This window comes from Hordeum vulgare, chromosome 6H (assembly GCF_904849725.1).
Source record: "Hordeum vulgare subsp. vulgare chromosome 6H, MorexV3_pseudomolecules_assembly, whole genome shotgun sequence".
NCBI lineage: Eukaryota > Viridiplantae > Streptophyta > Magnoliopsida > Poales > Poaceae > Hordeum > Hordeum vulgare.
In genome coordinates, this window is record NC_058523.1 from 502,426,179 (window position 1) to 502,450,250 (window position 24,072).

Consider the following 24,072-nt stretch of genomic DNA (forward strand, 5'->3'; position numbering starts at 1 on the left):
CTTTAGTATGATTCGTGTTCAACCGTTGAGCCACTATAGCGCCCAAGCTATAAGTTTTATCATTATAAAGAGCTTCGTGCAAAACCGCAAGATCTGGGGAGCTAAGAGCACCAGATTTCCCACGGCCAATCAAACACTTTCCCACGAATAATGAGAAATACCGAAGCACGGGAAAATGTACGCTAGCAACTCTAGCGCAAGATACTCCTCTCTCCTCTCCTACATCAATAGTATCAATGAAAGCCTCCAAGTCCTGTGGACGAGGTTCATGAATATCCCCAACATAAGGTAAATTGCAAACATTGCAGAAATCCTGAAGTGACATGTGCTGGGGGATATCATATAACTTGAACTCAACCATAGGAGGACTCTTCTGTTGGAATTATGCCCTAGAGGCAATAATTAATATAGTTTATTATAAATCCTGTATCAAGATAATCGTCTATTATCCATGCTATAATTGTATTGAATGAAGACTCATTTACATGTGTGGATACATAGACAAAACAATGTCCCTAGCAAGCCTCTAGTTGGCTAGCCAGTTGATCAACGATAGTCAGTGTCTTCTGATTATGAACAAGGTGTTGTTTCTTGATAACTGGATCACGTCATTAGGAGAATCACATGATGGACTAGACCCAAACTAATAGACGTAGCATGTTGATCGTGTCATTTTATTGCTACTGTTTTCTGCGTGTCAAGTATTTATTCCTATGACCATGAGATCATATAACTTACTAACACTGGAGGAATACTTTGTGTGTATCAAACATCGCAACGTAACTGGGTGACTATAAAGATGCTCTACAGGTATCTCCGAAGGTGTTCGTTAAGTTAGTATGGATCGAGACTAGGATTTGTCACTCCGTGTGACGGAGAGGTATCTCGGGGCCCACTCGGTAATACAACATCACACACAAGCCTTGCAAGCAATGTGACTTAATGTAAGTTGCGGGATCTTTTATTAAGGAACGAGTAAAGAGACTTGCCGGTAAACGAGATTGAAATAGGTATACGGATACTGACGATCGAATCTCGGGCAAGTAACATACCGAAGGACAAAGGGAATGACATACAGGATTATATGAATCCTTGGCACTTAGGTTAAAACGATAAGATCTTCGTAGAATATGTAGGATCCAATATGGGCATCCAGGTCCCGCTATTGGATATTGACCGAGGAGTCTCTCGGGTCATGTCTACATAGTTCTCGAACCAGTAGGGTCTGCACACTTAAGGTTCGACGTTATTTTATGCGTATTTGAGTTATATGGTTGGTTACCGAATGTTGTTCGGAGTCCCGGATGAGACCACGGACGTCACGAGGGTTTCCGGAATGGTCCGGAAACGAAGATTGATATATAGGATGACCTCATTTGATTACCGGAAGGTTTTCGGAGTTACCGGGAATGTACCGGGAATGACGAATGGGTTCCGGGAGTTCACCGGGGGGGCCACCCACCCCGGGGAAGCCCATAGGTGTTGGGGGTGCCGCACCAGCCCTTAGTGGGCTGGTGGGACAGCCCAAAAGAGGCCTATGCGCATTGGGAAGAAAATCAAAGAGAAAAGGAAAAAAAAGAGTAGGTGGGAAAGGGAAGAAGGACTCCACCTTCCAAACCAAGTAGGAATCGGTTTGGGAGGGGAATCCTTCCCCCCTTGGCTCGGCCGACCCCTTGGGGGTTCTTGGACCCCAAGGCAAGTATGCCCCCTCTCTTCTATATATAGTGGGGTTAATGGCTGATTTGACACAACTTTGCCACGGCAGCCCGACCACATATCTCCACGGTTTTACCTCTAGATCGCGTTTCTGCGGAGCTCGGGCGGAGCCCTACTGAGACGAGATCATCACCAACCTCCGGAGCACCATCACGCTGCCGGAGAACTCTTCTACCTCTCCGTCTCTCTTGCTGGATCAAGAAGGCCGAGATCATCATCGAGCTGTACGTGTGCTGAACGCGGAGGTGTCGTCCGTTCGGCACTAGATCGTGGGACTGATCGCGGGACGGTTCACGGGGCGGATCGAGGGACGTGAGGACGTTCCACTACATCAACCGCGTTCACTAACGCTTCTGCTGTACGGTCTACAAGGGTACGTAGATCACACATCCCCTCTCGTAGATGGACATCACCATGATAGGTCTTCGTGCGCGTAGGAAATTTTTTGTTTCCCATGCGACGTTCCCCAACATCTTCCTTGGATAAAAATTAAAGCTTTGCACGAAACTATTAGTGAGGAGGAGGTATTGTGGACACTTATCTTCAACAAATGCGGTAAGGCCTGCGTTCTCCACCAAGTAATAAAAATCCTCATAAGGACCGGTGGCAAGTAAGAACACATCGCTTGGCCACTCGCACACTCGAACTTCTGCAACTCGGGGGACCGGATACTTGGGTTTCTTCTTCTCATTTTCATCTTCCTTGGGGTCACGGTTGAAGAGCCTCTTAGGAACCTCCTCATCTTTTCCCTTTTCTTTCTCTGAAAATTTCTGAAATTTTTAGTGAATCAAAAGAAAAGTGAACAAGGCTCAACAAAAACTCATATCAACTACTCCTACAAGTGCCTAGAGGCCATATCATGCATCAAAACTACTTGGGACCAACTAAAATTAACATGCAAAGCTCAAGAACATGGTCACCAAGACAGCAAAAATACGCAACGAATAAAGCACTAGAGCAAAAACTAATTGGACCAATGGAGGAGTCACATACCAAGGAACAATCTCCCAAAACAGTTTGGTGAATGGGGCTTTGCACAAGGAGATCGAAAAACACGGCAAGAAGAGCAAGAACACGGGTTTGAGCTGTGGAATGATTTTTTTTCTGGAGGTGGGAGAAGGAGATGGGAGCTGGAATAAGTGGAGGGGGGCCACGTGGGGCCCACAAGCCTGCCAGGCACGGCTAGGGGGGTGCCCGCGCCTCCTGGGCTTGTGGCCCACTGGTGCATCCCCCTGACTAGCTCTCTATCTCATAATTTTTCAAAAATTCCAGAAAAAATCATACTTGAATCTCAGGGCATTTGGAGAACTTTTATTTTCGGGACACTTTTCTAAGGGACGGAAAAAGCAGAAAACAGGAAAAACTAAAGCTCAATTTATCATTTTTCTTCTAAACAATAGAAAGTAAAAGTTGGGAGCAGAAGGTTGTGACTCCTAGATTCATCCATCTCATGGTCATCAAAATAAATCCGTCAATAAGGTTGATCAAGTCTCCTTGACAAACTTTTTTCGAATCACATAAAACCGGAGAATTTTCGAATAATCACTAGGTTACCTCAATGGGGATGTGCATATCCCCAACAAGTAAATCATACTTCATCTTGACAGTAGGTATATGGCATTCAAAGCTTCCAATAAGAATTGATGAAGTTTTTTCAATAGCATTGATACAATGAACTCGATATTGTTTCTTCGGAAAGTGGACCGTATGCTCATTACCATTAACATGGAAAGTGACATTGCCTTTGTTGCAATCAATAATAGCCCCTGCAGTGTTTAAAAAGGGTCTTCCAAGGACGACCGCCATGGCATCATCCTCGGGAATATCCAGAATAACAAAGTCCGTTAAGATAGTAACGTTAGCAACCACAACAGGCACATCCTCGCAAATGCCGATAGGAAAAGTAGTTGATTTGTCGGCCATTTGCAAAGACATTTCAGTAGGTGTCAACTTATCCAATTCAAGTCTACGGTATAAAGAGAGAGGCATAACACTAACACCGGCTCCAAGATCGCATAAACCAGTTCTAACATAATTTCCTTTAATGGTGCAAGGTATAGTGGGCACTCCGGGATCACCTAGTTTCTTAGGAGTTCCACCCTTGAAGGTGTAGTTAGCGAGCATGGTGGAAATCTCAACCTCAGGTATCCTCCTTTTATTAGTCACAATATATTTCATGTACTTAGCATAAGGAGACATTTTGAGCATATCTTTCAAGCGCATTTGCAAAAAGACAGGTCTAATCATTTCAACAAAGCGCTCAAAATCCTCATCATCCTTTTTCTTGGATGGTTTGGGAGGAAAGGGCATGGGTTTCTGAACCCATGGTTCTCTTTCTTTACCATGCTTCCTATCAATAAAGTCGTTCTTATCATATCTCCTATTCTTAGGTTGTGGGTTATCAAGATCAACAGGTTCAATCTCCACATCCTTATCATTGCTAGGTTGAGCATCAACATAAACACCACTATGAATATTATCACTAGGCTCATGTTCATCACCAGATTGTGTTTCGGCATCAGAAACAGAGACATCGTTTGGATTCTCGGGTGTAACAGCAGCAGGTTTGCTAGCATGCAAGTTCCTATCATATTTTCTTTTTCTTCCTAATACCAGGATGACTACGTGCATCAATGTTAACTCCTTGAGAATCTTGTTCAATTCTCTTAGGATGACCCTTAGGATACAAAGGTTCCTGGGTCATTCTACCACCTCTAGTGACAACTCTAACAGACTTGTTATTCAACTCATTGAGCAAGTCATTTTGAGCCTTAAGTACTTGTTCTACTTGAGTAGTGACCATAGAGGCATGTTTACTCAAAATATTAAGATCATTGACATTTCTGTCCACACAAGCACTTATATAATCAATCATACTAGCATTTTGTCTCAATTGTTTGCTAACATAATCATTTAAACTTTGTTGTTTGGCAACGAAGTTATCAAATTCATCTAAGCATAAGCTAGAAGGTTTATCATAAGGAATATCACTCTCATTGAATCTACGAAGAGAATTTACCTCAATTACCTATGTCGGGTTATCAAGACCATGTATTTCTTCGATAGGTGGTAGATTCTTAACATCTTCAGATTTAATGCCTTTCTCTTGCATAGTTTTCTTGGCTTCTTGCATATCTTCAGGACTGAGGAATAGAATGCCTCTTTTCTTCGGAGTTGGCTTCGGAGGTGGTTCGGGATTATCATTGCTCAAGATATTATTCAATAGAATTTCAGCTTGTTCAACAGTCCATTCCCTGAAAACACAACCAGCACAACTATCTAGGTGGTCCCTAGAAGCATCGGTTAGTCCATTATAAAAGATATCAAGTATTTCATTTTTTTTCTCAAGAGCGTGATAAGGAAAAGCATTAAGTAGCTGGACAAGCCTCCCCCAAGCTTGTGGGAGACTCTCTTCTTCAACTTGCACAAAGTTATACATATCCTGCAAGGCAGCTTGTTTCTTATGGGCAGGAAAATATTTCTCAGAGAAGTAGTAAATCATATCCTGGGGACTACGCACACAACCAGGAGCAAGAGAAGTGAAGCAAGTCTTAGCATCACCCTTTAGTGAGAAAGGAAACAACTTAAGGATATAGTAGTGGCTGGTCTTTTCCTCATTCGTGAATAGGGTGGCTATATCGTGCAGTTTGCTAAGATGTGCTACAACCGTTTCAGACTCATAACCATGAAAAGGATCAGATTCGACCAAGGTGATTAACTCAGGATCGACAGAGAATTCATAATCCTTATCAGTAACAAAGATATGCGAAGTAGCAAACTTAGGATCGTACTTCATTCTAACATTCAGAGATTTTTCTTTCCACTTGCGCAATAAATTCTCAAGATCATAGCTATCCTTACAAGCAAGAAAGTCTTCAGCTACCTCTCCCTCCATAACATAACCCTTAGGTATATCAGGCAATTCATATCTAGGAGAGCTAGGTCTAACAGGTGTAACAGCAGGTTCTACTTCAATAATTTCATCAGTTTCAGAAGTATCATCACATTCGGAAGTAACTCTAGCAATTTGTGCATCAAGAAATGCACCCAGTGGCAAATCATTATCAAGCAAAGCATCATCATAAGCATCATGGATAGCAGAAGTAGCATCATCAAGCACAGGCGACATATCAGAATTACCAATAGGTGGTGGTGTCGCAAATTTACTCATAATTGAAGGTGAATCAAGTGCAGAGCTAGATGGAAGTTCCTTACCTGTCCTCGTAGTTGAGGGCAAGACTTTAGTTTTTGGATCTCTCGGATTCCTCATAGTGATCAATAGACGTAAATCCCAAGTGACTTAGAGAATAGAGCTATGCTTCCCCGGCAACAGCGCCAGAAAAAGGTCTTGATAACCCACAAGTATAGGGGATCGCAACAGTTTTCGAGGGTAGAGTATTCAACCCAAATTTGTTGATTCGACACAAGGGGAAGCCAAAGAATATTCTCGAGTATTAGCAGTTGAGTTGTCAATTCAACCACACCTGAAAGACTTAGTATCTGCACTAATGTTTCAGTAGCAAAGTAGTGTGATAGTAACGGTAGTAGTAGTGACAGCAGCAGTGGTAAAGTAACTTAGCAAGGACCAGTAGGAAAAACTCGTAGGCATTGGATCGGTGATGGATAATTATGTCGGATGACATTCATCATGTATCAGTTATAACATAGGGTGATATGTAACAAGCTCCAGTTCGTCAATGTAATGTAGGCATGTATTCTGTATTTAGTCATACGTGCTTATGGAAAAGAACTTGCATGACATCTATTGTCCATCCCTCCCATGGCAGCGGGGTCCTAATGGAAACTAAGGGATATTAAGGTCTCCTTTTAATAGAGAACCAGAAAAAAGCATTAGCACATAGTGAATACATGAACTCCTCATACTATGGTCATCTCCGGGAGTGGTTCCAGCTATTGTCACTCCGGGCTGCACGGTCATAACACATAGTAGGTGACTACAACTTGCAAGATAGGATCAAGAACACACATATATTGATGAAAACATAATAGGTTCAGATCTGAAATCATGGCACTCGGGCCCTAGTGACAAGCATTAAGCATAGCAAAGTAGTAGCAACATCAATCTCAGAACATAGTGGATACTAGGGATCAAACCCCATCAAAACTAACTCAATTACATGACAGATCTCATCCAACCCATCACCGTCCAGCAAGCCTACGATGATATTACTCACGAACGATGAAGAGCATCATGGAATTGGCGATGAAGGATGGTTGGTGATGACGACGGCGTCGATTTCCCCTCTCCGAAGCCTAGAACGGACTCCAGATCTGCCCTCCAGAGGAAGAACATGTGGTGGCGGCGGCTCCGTGTCGTGAAACATGATGAACTCTTCTCTCTTAGTTTTTTTGGGCGAAAGAGAATATATAGAGTTGGAGTTGGAGGATGCGGAGCCACGAGGGCCTCACAAGCTTGCCAAGCGTGGCCAGGGGGCCTCGCCCCCTGGGCTTGTGGGCTCCTGGCTCCACGTCTCGAGGTGATTCTTGCGCTAGTATATTTTGTATATTCCACAAAAAATCCTCGTAAATTTCCAGGTCATTCCGAGAACTTTTATTTCTGCGCAAAAACAACACCATGGCAATTCTGCTGAAGACAACGTCAGTCCGGGTTAGTTCCATTCAAATCATGCAAATTAGAGTCCAAAACAAGGGCAAAAGAGTTTGGAAAAGTAGATACGATGGAGACGTATCAAATACACACTGACTTGCCATAACCATTTTTCTCAGAGAGAGCCACCTACTCATGTGTTGAGATCAAGATATTCCAATCCATACATTTGAAACTTGGTCTCTAGCCTCCCCAAGTTGCTTTCCACCCAATCAATCTCTTCTACACATGCCAAATCTGTAAGAGAGTGATTAAGTGTTGAGGAGACTATCTTTTGAAGCACAAAAGCAAGGAGTTCATCGTTCTACCGCATCTATTACCTTTTGGAGGGTGGTGCCTCCTAGATTGGTTAGGTGTCGCTTGGGAACCTCCTACTTCATGTTGTGGAGTTGAACCAAGAAGTTTGTAAGGACAAGGAGATTGCCTACTTCGTGAAGATCTACCTCGAGTGAGGCTAGTCGTGTGTGGACGTAACCCATGGTGGAATAGACAAGGCCGCTTCTTCGTGGAACCCTTGTGGGTGGAGCCCTCCGTGGACTCTTGCAGCCATTACCCTTCATGGGTTGAAGTCTCCAGAAACATGGACGTACGATAGCACCACCTGTCCGAACCATGCCAAAAATCATCGTTTCAACATTTGCGTTTGATCTTCCCATCCCTATCCTCTACTTAAATTTGTATGCCATTACTTTCCGCTGCAATACTCTTATACTTGCATGTGTAGGGTGTGCTTGACTAGTTACAATTGCTAAAACTAACCCACAACTAAAATTGGGAAAAGGCTAAATTTTAATTTGGTCAAGTAGTCTAATCAGCCCCCCCCCCCGCTACACATACTTCGGATCCTACAACGGTACCCAAATGGAATTGTAAAGTGTACTCCTTTCCACCATACATACACAAACCATGGCTAACCAAATCTGCGGGTGCCTGCCAACATACAACTATACCAAGGAGTTATGTTTAATTGATTTTGATTATGCAGGACTGGGCATCCTTTTTACTAGCCTCTCTCGTGCATTGACAGAGAATACATGCCCGTCTTGAGAATAATTCAGCTAGCATGGAATATACCGACCGCCTAGTCGCTCCATGAGCGAGACGAGTGCACAAATCGGGTGTTTATTTGAATATTTAGATGTGGCCCATGCAAATTTACTTGTAATGTCAGTGTAATACCGCATATAGGTATGTGTGGTGGACTCATGTGGAATAACTTAGTTTTAAGGATATTAGGTAGGTGTGGTGAAGGCTAGCAAAGGATTGGGAGGCGATCAGCTAGAGAGCGAAAATGGTCATAATCATGCATTGAAAATAGTCAACTTTTGACATAGCATGAGTAGGATATAAACACTCTGAATTTAAATGTCATGAAGGCTGCATTGGTTTTGAATCAACTACATGTTTGTACATGGGCCAAGTCAAACCACTCGAATTACTCTCAGGGAAATACCATACTACCATATCACATCATAACCATTTTAATGCATGTTTACACACAAGATAAATCATTATCCACTTTTAGATATTTAAGCATGACATGAGAAACTATAATCTTTAATTGTCATCATAAACATGTCTACTCATGATATACTAAATCAAGATCGAATTGGCTAAACATATTTATAAAGATGGAAAACAAGAAGAGTTCATACTAGCTTCCTTTGCCATGATCACTTCGTCAAATATCGTCATTATTGCCTTTCAGTTACACGGCCGAATATTGTGATAATAATAGTGCAAGAATACCATGGACTAAGCTGGAATCTGCAGGGCAATTTCATACAAAGGAGAAGACAAGGTAATATTGGATCATTATTATATTGACAATAAAGCATAGAGGAGCCACTCAACAGTTTCATCGTGGTCTTCTCCTTTCACAACTCAACAAAAAGGAAAAGAAATTCAGAGAAACACACTGAAATATTTTTTAAGTTTTTATTTTTCTTAAGCAAGCAAAATAAACTAAGAGAAAACAAGAACGAGAAAAACTATTTACACAGGAAAGCTCCCAACATGCAAGAGGAAATTTTTTGGGTTTTCTTTTTAATACTACAACCAATTAAATGGAAAAATGAAAATAAAAAAGAAATAAGAAATATTTTTGGGTTTTCAAAGTTTTTCAAACACACAAGAGGAATGCGGAAAAATAAAGCTAACATGGATATACAATGAAACAGGATGAACACCAACAAACTGCATGAACTGTGTGAACATGAATGAAATGTCGGTGAGAAATACGTACTCCCCCAAGCTTAGGCTTTTGCCTAGCTTGGTAATTAGCACTTGTAATAGTCGTCTGGTCCAGGAAAGTGTTTCTGCGGCGGCCTCTGCTGCAGCCAACACGTCACGGTATGCAATTATGTCTTCTGGTATGATGGTGCATCCGTTCCTGACATGAAAGCTAAACAAAGAGGGTGCATGCAAGACAAAAATATCGCGAGTGTTCTTGATGTATACTAAGTTATAGTGGATGCCCTGCGGTAGCTCAGTTTCCGTAGTGAATTGATGTTCTAACATAGATTGGTGGTCGAGTTAAACCTGAGGCAACAAGTAATCAGTACGGTGTATAACAACATTAAGAAGCTTTGCCAAGCGTGTGGCATAAACACCACTATGAATCTTGCCTTTGGTTCGATTTATATGTAAGCAGCGTGCGACAATATCTCCTAGGTTGTAAGTATTATCACCATACAGTGTGCGGTGCAAAATAGCCAGGGTTGGGTCATTGAGACCACCACCCGCTCCATAACAGTTATGCATTTTCCTATAAATAGAGAAGAATAGTGCCCAGAAGGAAAGTGCAAACTAGTGGCCATGGCGTTTGATACGCCCCTAGTTTCCCGCACAGTTAAGGTGAGGAGGAAACCCTCAAATTCCTGAGGCTTAGGCTCGTGTATCCCCATATCTGAGGGGAGCAAGAAAATCTCACAAAATTCAGCTAAAGGCATTTCAAAGTTAGTTGCATAAAGAGAAAAGCGTACTTTGGGAGCACCAGGCATGTTTATGAAGTGAAAGTTTTGCATCAAGGAATTAGTAAGGAGATAGTTTTGGTCACACTCATGCACGAGGAAGTTGGTCAGTCCGACATTTGCAACGAATTGCATGAATTCTTCATACAAACCAACTTCACTTATGAAAGGTGTATGCGACCATTCACAAGGCCTAACCTCCACGTTGCGAAAAATGTTGACATTGCGATCTTGAGTCCTCCTAGAAACTCCCTTGGGGCTGCGGCTAGAAGAACCTTTCCTTAAGAAATTCATTCTCCTAAGGCCAAATTTTTGAATTTTTCGAGCCACAAATTTATGTCAATACAACTTTATGAGATTGATATCAACTACTCATATGGATACTTAGAGGCTATATCAATCATTCATACTACTTGGAAGCCAAAGAATTTAACATGCAAGCTCATTTTCTATAGCACCAAGTGAAATAACTTATCCAAAATATAAAACATTATAGCAACAACTAATTGGAGGGGTGGTGGAGTGAGATACCAAGGAACAATTTCCTCAAAACAGTTTCAAAACGGAGTTCCAAGCAAAGAGGTCAAAAATTTCTGTCTCTAGAGGAAGAACACAGGAGAGAGAGAGATAGGATTTTTTTTCTGGAGGTACAGGATGAACTGAGCTGAGGGGATAAGGCAGGGGGATGTGAGCCCCACAAGCCATCATGGCATGGCATGGGGGCGCCCTATTGGCTTGTGGCTCACATGTGCTTCTCCCTATCGATATTTTTATGCCCAAAATTCTATTATATTTCAGAAAAAATCATGTTAAAATTTTGTAGCAATCTAAGACTTTTTATTTTTGGGTCATTTTTTATTGCACGGAAAAAATCAGAAAATAGGAAAATTCAAACTAATTTCTCTTTCTTAACTAATAATAATAGAGAACAAACTTGTGATACAAAGAGTTGTGAATACTCAATTCATCAATCACATGTCTTTCTAAAAGGATCCATTAATAAGGTTGATCAACTCTTATTAATAATAGTTTCCGATTAACATGAAACCAAAGATTTTTTTTGTATATCACTAGGATTCCTCAATGGGGATTTGCATCTCCCCAACAATAAGATTATAATATTTCTTTTTCTTGGCAGTAGGTAGAGGGATTGTAAAATCTCCAATGATGACCGTGGGAATAGGCTCAATGACATTAATATTGTTAACCAAAGTTTACTTCTTCGGAAAATGCACAATATGTTGCTTGCCATTAGCATGAAAAGTGACCTTGCTTTTGTTGCAATTGATAACAACCCGTGCAATATTTTGAAAGGGACTACCAAGCATGATCGACATATTATCGTCCTCGTGCATATCAAGAATAACAAAGTCTGTTAAGATCGTAACATTTGCAACCACAATGGGAACGTCCTGGCAAATTTCAATAGGTAAAGCAGGGGATTTATCAGCCATTTGCAAAGATATCTCAGTGGGTGTAAGCTTATCCAATTCAACTCTTTTATAAAGGGATAAAGGCACATAATACTAACACCGGTTCCTAAATCATATAAAGCAATATTAACATAATTTCTTTTAGTAGAGCATGGTATTGTGGGTATACCTAGATCTCCTAAATTCTTAGGTACTCCACCATCAAAACAATAATTAGAAAGCATGGTAGCAATTTCCGTTTGGGGTATCTTTATTTTGTTGGTAATAATATCCTTGATATATTTAGCATATGGAGCTATTTTCAATATATCAGTCAATTGAGTGCGCAAAAAGACAGGTCTAATCATTTCAGCAAAGCATTCAAAATCTTCATCGTCCGTAATTTTAGTAGGCTTTTGAGGGAATGTCATGGGGTTTTGAACCCATGGTTCTCTTTCCCTTCCATGTTTCTAGCAACAAAGTCTCTCTTATCATAATGCTTTTTTTAGGAGGTGGGTTATCAAGACCCTCGGTAAGTTCTATCTCCACATCATTATCATATTCTTTATTACTATCTAGTGGAACATATAAATGCTCCTTATTACTTTCATCTTCATTTTCATTATCACTAGGTGCATGTTCACCACCAATTCGTGTCTGAGCATCAGAAATAGAAACATCACTGTGATTCTCAACAGGTTTTTCTATAACAAATTTACTAGAAGCATGCAAAGTCCTATCATATTTATTTTTATTTTTCCTATTAGGTGGACTAGGTGCATCATCATTTATCCTCTCAGAATCTTGTTCAGTTCTTTTAGGATGACCTTGAGGATAAAGAGGTTCTTGAATCATTCTTTCTCCTCTAGCCACTACTCTAACAACATGATCATTAATATAATTGTTCATTTCAGCAAGCAAATCATTTTGTGACTTAGCTACTTGATCTAGTTGGGTATGAACCATAGAGGCATGTTTACCTAGACCTTTCACAGAATTAGCAATTCTAAACATCAAGTCACTTAAGAGGTCTATCATCATGGCATTATTTTTCAATTGATCCTTAACATAGTTATTAAAGTGCTCTTTATTAACAACGTGGTTATCAAATTCATCCATGCATTGATCGGGAGTCTTAGCATAATTTATATCATTTTCACTAAAGGAACGAAGAGAGTTTACCTCTACTACCTGTGTCTGGGTATCAAGTCCATGTATTTCTTCAATCGATGGTAATTTCTTTACATCCTCAATTTTAATACCTTTCTCTTTCATAGATCCTTTTGGCTTCTTGCATATCTTCGGGGTTGAGGAATAGAATACCTCTTTTCTTTTGAATAGGTTCCGGCGATGGTTTAGGGAGTGTCGAGTCATCGACATTTTGCAATATATTATTTAATAACTCTTCAGCTTGTACAACGGTTCTTTCCCTGAAAACATAACCAACACAACTATCTAGGAAATCCCTAGAAGCATCTGTTAGTCCATTATAAAAGATATCAAGAATTTCATTCTTCTTAAGAAAACAATCATGCAGACCTCTAAGTAACAGGAGAAGCCTCCCCAAGCTTGGGGAAATTCTCTTCTTTAATCTGCACAAAGTTAAATATTTCCTCTAAAGCAGCTTGTTTCTAATGAGCACGAAAATATTTTTCAAAAAAGTAATAAAGCATATCCTGGAAAATACGCATACAACTAGGAGTAAGAGAAAGGAACCATTCCTTGGTCTTGCCTTTCACCGAGAAAGGAAAAAAGCTTAAGGATATAATAGTAGCGTATAGTTTCATCATTGGTAAACAAAGCATCAATATCATCTAGTTTCATAAGGTGTTCGACCGCAGTTTCAATTTCATAACCATGGAAAGGATCAGACTCTACTATAGGAACCAGTTCAGGGTCTATAGCGAATTCATAGTCCTTATGAGTGACAAATATAGGAAAAGTAGCAAATTTAGGATCATGTTTCATTTTCTCCATCATAGATTTATATTTTAGTTTCAGTAGTAAATTCTTCACATCATCTCTATTTTTACAAGCAATAAAATCTCTAGCTATCTCACCATCCATAACATAACCTTCAGGTACATAAGGCTATTCATATATATTAGGAGGACGAGGTGTAAAAGGTGATTCAATGTCTTCATCGGTTTCAGCATTTTCAAGTTTCTTAGCTCTAGCAATATGAGCATCAAGTAATTCACTCAGTGGCACAATTTCAGTTCAACATGTGTAGCAATAGTATTATGATTAATTTCAGAAGTAGCATCATCAAGTTCATGTGAAATATGAGTACGATCAACAGGTGGTGGTGTAACAAGCTGATTCAAAACAGTAGGTGAATCAAAAGTTGAGCTAGATGGCAGTTCCTTACCTCCTCTCGTGCGAGAGGGGATGATCTTAGTTCGATTATCTTCCAGATTCTTCATAGTGGAAATTGGATATCCTCAAGTGAACACAATAAATAAAGCTATGCTCCCTGATAGTGGCGCTAGAAAAAGGTCTTGATAACCCACAAGTATAAGGGACCGCGAGAGTCTTCACTGGTAGTATTTCACCCTAACTTATTGATTCGACACAAGGGGAGCCAAAGAATATTTATTGGCCTCGACAGTTGAGTTGTCAATTCAACCGCACCTGGCATATATCTCTCTGTAGCAAGGATTTAGTAGCACAACAAATGATAGTAGTAACAGTAACGATTATAGCAGCAATTTTTGTAAAAGTAGTAACAGTAGCAATTGAGTAGCAAGTGTGACAGTAGCAGCAACAGTAGCAACTTAGCAAGATTCAGTATATGTAAAGCATAGGCACGTGGATCGATGATGGATAATGATTTAGATGACACTCATCATGTAAAAGTTACTCACTAGGGCGACACAAAACTAGCTCCAATTCATCAATATAATGTAGGCATGTATTCCGTATATGGCCATGTGCGATGTCGATAAGAACTTACATGACATATTTTGTCCTACCCTCTAGTGGCAACGGACTCCTATTGGAAACTAAGGGATATTAAGGTCTACTTTCAGTAGAGAACCGGAACGAAACATTAACACATGGTGAATAGATGAGCTCCTCAAACTACGGCAATCACCAGAAAGAATCCCAATTATTATCAGCTTGGGGTATGCGGATCAAGACACGTAATAGGTGCATACAACTTGCAAGATAGGATCCAAAACAATCATATATTCGTGAAAACATAATATGTTCAGATCTGAAATAATGGCACTCGAGCCATAGTTACAAGCATTAAGCATAACAAAGTCATGGCAACACCAATCTCAAAACATAGTGGATACTAGGGATCAAGCCCTATCAAACTTAACTCAATTACATGGTCAATCTCATTCATACCACCACCGTCCAGCAAGCCTACAAAGGAATTACTCATTCCCGATGGTGAGCATCATGATGGTGTTGATGGAGAAGGGTTTGTGATGATGACGGTGACGAATCCCCCTCTCCGAAGCCCCAAACAGACTCCAAATCAGCCCTTCGAAGAAAGAACAATAGGTGGCGGTGGCTTTGTCTCATAAAACATGATGAAAACTTCTTTGTGATTTTTTCTCCAAATATGTGATTTGATAGGGCTGGAATTAGGGTTCGAAGTGCCACATGGGCCCCACAAGCCATCATGACGCGCCCCCTTGTTGGCTTGTGCCCCCTAGCAACCTCCCTCTAGCGGATCTTTGCTCCATAATTCATTATAAATCTCAGAAATAATTCACAAAAAGTTTCGTCCAAATCTGAGAACTTTTATTTCTGCACAAAAATAACACCAAGGTAGTTGTGCTAAAAAAACGTTAGTCTAGGTTAGTTTCATTCAGATCATGTAAATTAGAGGTCGAAACCAGAGCGAAAGTGTTTGGAAAAGTAGATACGTTGGAGACGTATCACCGAGCTGGAGCTGTTCTAGGAGAAATTCCAAGCCCCTAAGCAACCTTTCCTCGTCTCCGATCAGCTAAAACAGCTGATGGAGCTACAATGGATGATGGAGACAGCCATGAAGGATCTCTACATTAGGATATGGCCTACAGAGCCATTGTCGAGGAGCTACTTTGGCTTGGTGCAGAAAGTGATCGCTGCTTTGCCCCGGATTGACATCCTTGAGCGCTCCGTTTGTATTGAGGGAGCTCGGACGGCGTTCGCGGAGACCATGGTGCATTGGGCAAAGTTGAAGCCCACCGAGATGGCCACCGAACCTCCGCCGACCGGAAAAGAGCATATGCGTCATGAGCTATATTTTCCCAATGTCATGGAGGGTGCTCGGGCAATAGAAACCCAATGCTAAAAGGATGTAATTCTTGAATGAAGATACTATCCTGTATTTTGTGTTTAACCTTTTATGCGATGCAATGGTTTTGCTTTGCATGATATATTATGCCTTGTTTTTTGTTAATTTTGCCTCTTGTGTGGTCGTTTTAACTTGAAAATTTTCAGTCGTCGGCTTCAACCCCCTCGTAGATGTTATCAGGGGTGTTTTCGGCTTCCGCATTATTATCCTTAGCTAACGTCTTGGTACCCAGAGGCGGTAGTGCGGAAGGAAACCAAGCAATCAGACTATGCGGCTGTAATGCTTTCACTTAACCATAGGAGCTTGACTGCAGGGACTAGTTACTACCCCCTTGTATTTTGTGATGTTCGGATATACCGAAGGTAAAAAAACCTTATCGCTTGGTTTGTATAAATTCAAACCCTCTGTATAACACGGTGAACCTCCATTGATTCTCAGTTTAACACTTGTCATCGGATTGCAGATTGGTTCTCACTTATTATGATAGTCACTTTTCGGCTTTCTCCACTCACGTACTTAACCACATGATATAGAAGTACAATTGCAGTGGTTCTTCCTTTAGCCCTTTAGCCAAACACGCGGAACGTAAAAGGGTAAGCACAGGAGCAGGGCAACACAACTATTGACCCAAGACATAATTCGGAACCAATGCATATAACGCAATATCTAAGACGTCGAACACATAGGGTAAACAATGATGTCGGGGTGATGTTTAGGGAGAGCTTTACAGTCGAGCCCCCAGTCAATTAGTTGATCGCATATAAAATATGTATCGAATTGGCTTGTGTTGGTATTGAAGAGCGGAAAAGATGAAAAAGTTGGAAAAAGGCTTATACAATGTAAATGAGTGCGATGGGACCGTACGATTTGGTCTTTATTTCCCGATGAACTCGTGGCAGTGGCATTTAGATGTACAATCGAATCTGGCCAAGCAACTATTATTGTACGATAAAAATAAATTTAGGGAGGAATGGTTTACAGAGGGTCTTTTTTGAATGGCTTAATATCCTTTACTGCGCCCAGCTCCACATCTGCGCCTTTGCTCTTCGGGAAGTGCTCCTTTACGGGAGGTAGTAGTCAGTGAGCAGACTTTTATAAGAGAAGGTCTTGAGAGGTCACCGAAGTATGTTAGCTTAATGCTTGATGAGATCCTTGACGGTACGTGATACTGTCCGAAGACATGTTTGACCATAGCTTGGTCAAGACGGATACTTGGTCCTTATGTATTCGGTCTCCAACTGCCCATGGTATTTTGAACGCAAAATTGTTCCTCGAGGGCACATATTTTACGGCTAGCAAGGCCTTGCCGTGGGGAGAGTATTCCTATTTGTTTCGATCATGAGAAAATCCGGGAACTGTTATGGGACTCGGGCTCGCTTATTCACCCCTTTTTCCTTGACGACAAACTAGGGCTTTGGGGCTGTATTACCGATCTGGACTTCGACTGCTAAAGCCGTTATAGGTTCCTCGGTTCGGAGAGATCGCCCAGTGTTACCATTAACAGTGATAACACCCTTAGGTCCCGACATCTTAACCTTTAAGTATGCATAATGAGGGACGGTGTTAAAGCGTGCGAACGTTGTACGGCCGAGGAGTGCATGATAGCCGCTATGAAAATGGACAATGTCGAAGATCACTGCGGAAGTTACCAGGCAAGCCGAACACTACTTCCAAAGTTATGGTGCGCGAGCAGCGGGCCTCAACGTCGGGGATTATTCCTTTGAAGGTGGTGTTACTCGGTTTGATCCTTGCTGGATCGATGCCCATTTTTCTCTCCGTGTCCGCATAAATCAGATTGAGGCTACTACCTCCATCCATGAGGACCCTAGTGAGGTGGCACCCATCGATAATGGGGTCAAGTACCAAGGCAGCTGAACCCCCATGCCGAATACTAGTCAGGTTGTCCGTGCGATCAAAGGTGATCGGGCATGTCGACCATGTGTTATACTTCGGGGCCACGGGTTCTATGGCATAAACATCCTGAAGCGCGATTCCTCTCCTTCTTTGGTATGTATGTGACATAGATCATGTTTACAGTTTCGACCTCTGGAGGGAATTGCTTCTGGCCTTCATTGTTCGGCGTGCGAGGTTCCTCATCGTTCTCACTGCGGGGACTCTAGCCATGGTCCCCGGCTGTGGGTTTACTCGCCTGTTTGATCACCCAAAAATTACAGTTGGTGTGAGTAGCGGGCTTGTTTGAGGTGTCGTGGATTTGGCAAGGCATGTTTAGCGAGAGAGATGTATACAACTATACGGTGGCCACACAAAAATGTGGGACCATCTATTCGGCGCCTTCAGCGCCTGTTAGGAAAAACGGCACGTACACCGCTCCTTCTTATGGACCGACCCATAAAAAAAAGCGTTGGTCATTTTTTTTAAGTTCACATAATTTCAAAATAATTAGATTTACAAAAAGGTTCAATTATTATGAAAAAATCACCTATTTTTGAAAAAATATGTTCATAGATTTTCAAAAAGTTAACTGAATTCAAAAGAAAAATCATCGATTTTGAAAAAAGTTAATTATTTTTTAAAAATAGTTCACTGATTTTGAAAAAAGTTCATCATTTTTTAAAAATAGTTCACTGATTTTGATAAAGTTCATGAATTTTGAATTATGTTTATCAATTTTCATAAATGTTCAGGAATTTCCAAAAAACAAATATCGATTGTCAAAAAAGTTGACCGATTTCCAAAAATGTAAACGGGCTAAAAAAAGTTCATGAAGAATCTCTTCAAGGGCCGGCCCATTTCGGAGCCCTGCCGGCGCCGGTTATCAATTTTTGCCTTTAACCGGCGCCTGTGGTGCTAAATAGGTTTTCCTCAAAAATGTTATTGTTCATCCGGTTCATCTTTTTTTGTTCCAAGTTGAAGCCCATAGCACCACGCAAGATAGCCCATCTATCTTATGTGACACGCCACTGTACACCATCCTGGTGACCTACACCTTCCTATTTCGGGGACGGCATTCTTCCAATAAATTTCGTAATTGCCGACCGTTGCCTCTCCTCCCCCCTTCCCCGCTCCCCCCCACCCCTGTCCAGCCGACGGCTACCGTCGTCTCCACGAGAGAAAAGGGGGAGATGGCGGCGGGGAGCCCTAGGTCCGCGCCAGGGCGGACGCCGGCCGCCAAGAGCGGCGCGGGCCTGCTCAGTCCCCGGTTCCGCTCGGCGGCCGAGCTTGCCGGCTGGGACGAGGAGTCCATCCTCCTCGCGGCGCTCGTCGTCGAGGACACCCCGGTCCGCGAATCGCGCCGCAAGAGGCGATCCTCCGGCTCAACGGCCGCCGGCGGCAGCGCCGGATCTAACACCAGGTACCTATTCCCGCACCAACGCCAATCGCGCGACGCGGCCTTCCTCGCCTTTCTCCTTTCCTTTCTCGTGTTGGTTGGTTTCTTGATCCGTCCGAATTCTCGCTCTCGTGCAGGAAGCGGAGGTCGCGGAGGCAGTCGGGGGATGAGACCCCGATCCCGCCCGTGGCGCTTGTGCTCGACGAAGACGAGAAGCCGGATGACCATGAAGGTCGGTGGTTGCCCCATCCCGTTCTTCCCTGGCCCGATCTGTTGAGCGTTTAGGCGTGCGTCCGTCTGGGGATTGTGGATCTGGTGTTAATTTGAAATTTTGCAGTTGGCAAGAAGGAGGTTAAGCAGGCGGAGGAGGAGAAGGAGAAGGCTCCTGTCGTGGAGGGGAAGGAGAAGTCCGGATCTGCCAAGGAAGGAGAAGCGGCGGGGAGTGGCGAGCTGCCGTGTATGGATCGGCTAAGGGAGGAGCTGTCTTGCGCTGTAAGGGCGTCTCGCATATCTTTGGTTTCATGTCTTGTCATTGCATATCTGATTTGTCTCTGGACAGAGTATGATTAGTGTCTGATTTTGCACAGATTTGTTTGGACATCTGCTTTCAGCCAAGCACCACGGCTTGCGGTCACAGGTAAATTTGCAGCACAGAGCCAAGTTTTAACTTCCAGAAATTATGATGTTGCCCTTTTCCACAGTTCTTTTCCCAAGATTTCAATGTATGATGTGTATACGTTAAACCCCTTATCCATCCCATGTACCAGGAATTAAGAATTGGTTCACGACATTTGCAGCACAGAGCCAAGTTTTAACTTCCAGAAATTATGATATTCATTTGTTTCGTGAATTGTTCCCCTGTTTTTTTCTCCCAAGATTCATTGTGTGATGTGTATAAACCCCTTATTCATTCCATGTACCAGGAATTAGGAATTGTGTTTCTGGTTACTTTACGAGATTCGGTATGCTGTTAATCACTTGTGGCAACTGTACCTGGCAATGCTTATTTTTTATGCAACCGTGCAATTTAGCTTATGTTATTTGTTTGTTTCGTGAATTGTAGACTGTGGGAGGGCCGTATCTCCGAAAATTGAGGCCCGGTGCCAAATAAAAGTTCAGGCCCTGTGTTTAATAGTGTCAGTCAAAATATTGTTAATTAAGCATTTCGGTAGTACTGTAACTTTTCCAAAGAATCTGAAATTTTTGGAAGAACAGGGACTCAAAGCAATGAACAAATCATAAAACCAATTCTTAGGTGATTGGAGCAGCCATGTGCTAGTTCTTTGCTCTGCTCTAGGAAAATGTGAAGCCATTAGTAGAGAATCAAGGAGGAGACAAAGAGTCTAGGAGTTAATTTACACTAGTCAAGAAAGTGAGAGAGAGCGTCACATAATTTTATGCATTGAAACTGAAAACGAGATGGAAACGAAGAGACATTAAGTTGGCCTAGGTTATGCCCTGGTTGTTTTACATGGATTTCCTTTTATTTCATCTGTTGATAATCAATCAGGCCTAAATATCATAATTAGCACTAGTACTACTTGAGAGGTTTTTGGGGCCCCTAGAATTTGGGGGCCCTGTGCAGCTGCACAGGTTGCACCTGCCCGTGTACGGGCCTGACTGTGGCAAAGATTAGCATCCCTGTTAGCCTGAACAGAAATGACTTTTGTATTGAACCGGGCAACTGTGTTTATTTCACTTTGTGCTTTGCCAATCCATAAAATTCCGTATATAGGATATTGGCCCTGTAATTCATAGATCGAATACTGAATGCAATTCTTGATTCTTCCCTACATAGAATATTGGCCCTGTAAGGCAACTGTGTTTATTTCACTTTGTGCTTTGCCAATCCATAAAATTCTGTATATAGGATATTGGCCCTGTAATTCATAGATCGAATACTGAATGCAATTCTTGATTCTTCCCTACATAGAATATTGGCCCTGTAATTCATAGATCAAATACGGAATGCAATTCTTGATCCTCGTAACACTGTTGCCCCTTTCTTTCATTGAACAGCTTTTGCATGCAATGCTTAAAACATGCCGCCTCTAAGTGTGGAAAGCGGTGCCCAAAATGCCGTCAACTAATCAGGTAAGCTTCAATCTTGAAGATTTTGCACTTGTCCAAATATGGTAGAAAAACAAACATGGGTTCAACTAATTGTTTTGTCACTCTGCAGTAATTCAAGATCTTGCACTATCAACACAGTACTCTGGAACACCATCCAACTCCTATTTCCTAGCGAAGTTGAGGCAAGGAAAAGCTCCATGGCCTCATCCTCAGCAAGCAAAGATAATGTGAAGCAAACCCTGCCAAGAAGCAACAACTTTACACAAGGTGGCATGAGCAGGAACACTGGTGCCAGTGGTAGCATCATCACACCGGACTACACTAGAATAGGCAACAGCACCAGGAGCTCTTTAGCAGCAGGCAGCAGAAGAAGCGTGCCAGGCCCAGGAACCATGAACACCAGCAGTGGGAGCTTTGACACACAGGGTAGGACCACCAGAAGCAGGGACAGCGGCAGAGGCTTTGTCCGGGCGTCGCAGTTGGTTGCCACCAGGAGTTCAGCACGGTCAGGCCAATCTGACGACGCTTCACTGGCATACAGGTTGCAGCAGGAGGAGTTCATGACGGCTTTTGACAATGAGGGAGAGAGGCAACCACAGAACACCATATCTACTGCCCGAGCAAATTTGAGAGCTATGGCCTCTCGGGCCGAGAGGGCAGCACTCCTTCGCTCTCGCGGCTGGCCTCTTTAGTTTTGACTCCTTTTCTGTTTTCCCAGTACCTGAATCTTTCTCTAGAAGAATATTGCATAAGTACCGTGGTGATCAATCACTTGTATTGTGTGAAAGTAAAACGACAAGCTATATGTTTTTCCTGTAATCCACACAAATTTAGATTGCTCTATTAGATCACTGTAATGGTTGTATATCCCTGCATTTTCTCTTGTCTGGATTAATGATTTTCTCGGTTCGGCGATTTGACCACAGAACCATTTAATTTTTTGGAATTAAAGGAAGCTATTTTTTTGGAAGTTTACCTTGTCTCCTTCCCAACTCATTTTCCATCAGCCAGAGCCATGTAACAAGTTAATTTTTGATATTCCTTACCCTTGACTATATCTGTCCCAGATCTCAGGGAAACTCCATTTCACTATATCTTATATTTAGAAACCATGGTATAGTTATCAACAAATTTCCATTTTATACCAATTTTCAGTGCTTTGAGGGAGCTACTGTATAAAGTTGACATTTCTCTAAGGAGTAAATTAAATTAACATCTTTCATATATCGATATTGAGGTATCCTCGAGTCAAGGAGACTCCGTGTGTGTCGATATCTATTCCAAGTTACATAAACTGAACCAAAACTTGTGAGAGATACAGAGTGCCTTTCAATAAAGCATTTCAACCAAACAACCAAGGTATTGAAAGATAAATTTGGTTTATATATTGTCTGATCCATAGCCATCATATATGATCGTGGCATATATTGTATGTAACAACAAATGTTATACAAACAACAATAAGCAGCGGCACACAGATTTGTGCTTAATAAATTGACCATCCAACACTCAAAATCCAGATACTGTTTGAAAGTAAAGCCCTGTTCGGCAACACTCCACGGAGTGGAGCGCGCGGAGCGGCGTTCTACCCGCTCCCTAAATTAGAGCTGCATGCCACTCCGCTCCGAGCCGGAGTTGGGGAGCGGAGGCATGCCGAACACGTCCACAATTTCTCATCACACCATATGTGTTCCCTGTAGTTCACACAAAGTTAGATCGCTTTACTAGATGACGGTGATGGGTGTATTGCCCTGCATACAAAATAACGGAAAATCATGTAATATTAGCTTCGTTCTTAAAGGTCAACTTGACATTCACGCTAATACATTATTATGGCAATTCTCACCATGCTGTCTCAGAATATCTTTTGAACTTGACATACACGTAGTTGGTAAAAATTGTTGAAAGTTAGCAAACACCGCATTGGTCATGGTCACTTCAACAATTCATGAAAGAATATTGAAGGAAGAGAGATTCCACATACAAATATACTATCTTGGACATCTTCTATGATTGTGAGCCCCATTAATTATTTTCAAACTTGAGCAAATTAGTTGAAGTTGGACAAGGAAGACAACATAATGAGTTATGTTTGGGTATATTTGCATAGAAGTTATATTGTTATAGATCCTCCAACATGTGGTGCTTGTTTAGAACCTTTTGCTAGCCAACACTTTGTACTAACTACAGATACTACTTGTGCATCCAAAAACCCTTAAACCCAGTTTCTTGCCTTGAGAGTCCACTATATCTACCTATATGCGGTATTTACCTTCCGTTTCAAGTAAATTTGCATGTGCCAAACTCTAAACCTTCTAATAATATTCTGTTTTGTATGCCTGAATTGCTCATGTAATGACTAGGGGTTGTTAGTATCTTACATGCTAGGTGGGTTATTCTCACAAGATGAGTTGATTCACTATCATTCACGAGAAAGTGGCTGATATTAGGCTTTCCCAGTCCCGAAAAAAAATGCAAAAAGTTAAAAAAAATCCCCGAGGAATGTTGTTGGTATGGATGGTACCCGTGGATTCGGCTCGCCGTGGAGTGTGATTGATTGGTGGAGGGGGAGTACAAACTTTACATTTATGTTTGGGAACCGCCTATAATGTATCTATCATGGAAGATACCGAGATCTCTCAGTTGTTATGTTGAGAATGAAAGCATACCTCTCAAAATTA

The 24,072-nt window shown here is 41.8% G+C and overlaps 1 protein-coding gene across 1 annotated transcript; it reads left to right on the forward strand.

The window, feature by feature from the left end:
- Positions 1-19,084: 19,084 nt before the first annotated feature.
- LOC123403070 (putative E3 ubiquitin-protein ligase RING1a) lies at positions 19,085-22,361 on the forward strand. Its single transcript, XM_045097044.1, has 6 exons — positions 19,085-19,342; positions 19,456-19,550; positions 19,656-19,810; positions 19,906-19,955; positions 21,338-21,412; positions 21,501-22,361. The coding sequence occupies exons 1-6, from the start codon at positions 19,113-19,115 to the stop codon at positions 22,081-22,083; spliced, it is 1,188 nt and encodes a 395-aa protein (XP_044952979.1). The 5' UTR covers positions 19,085-19,112; the 3' UTR covers positions 22,084-22,361.
- The last annotated feature ends 1,711 nt before the right edge of the window (positions 22,362-24,072 follow it).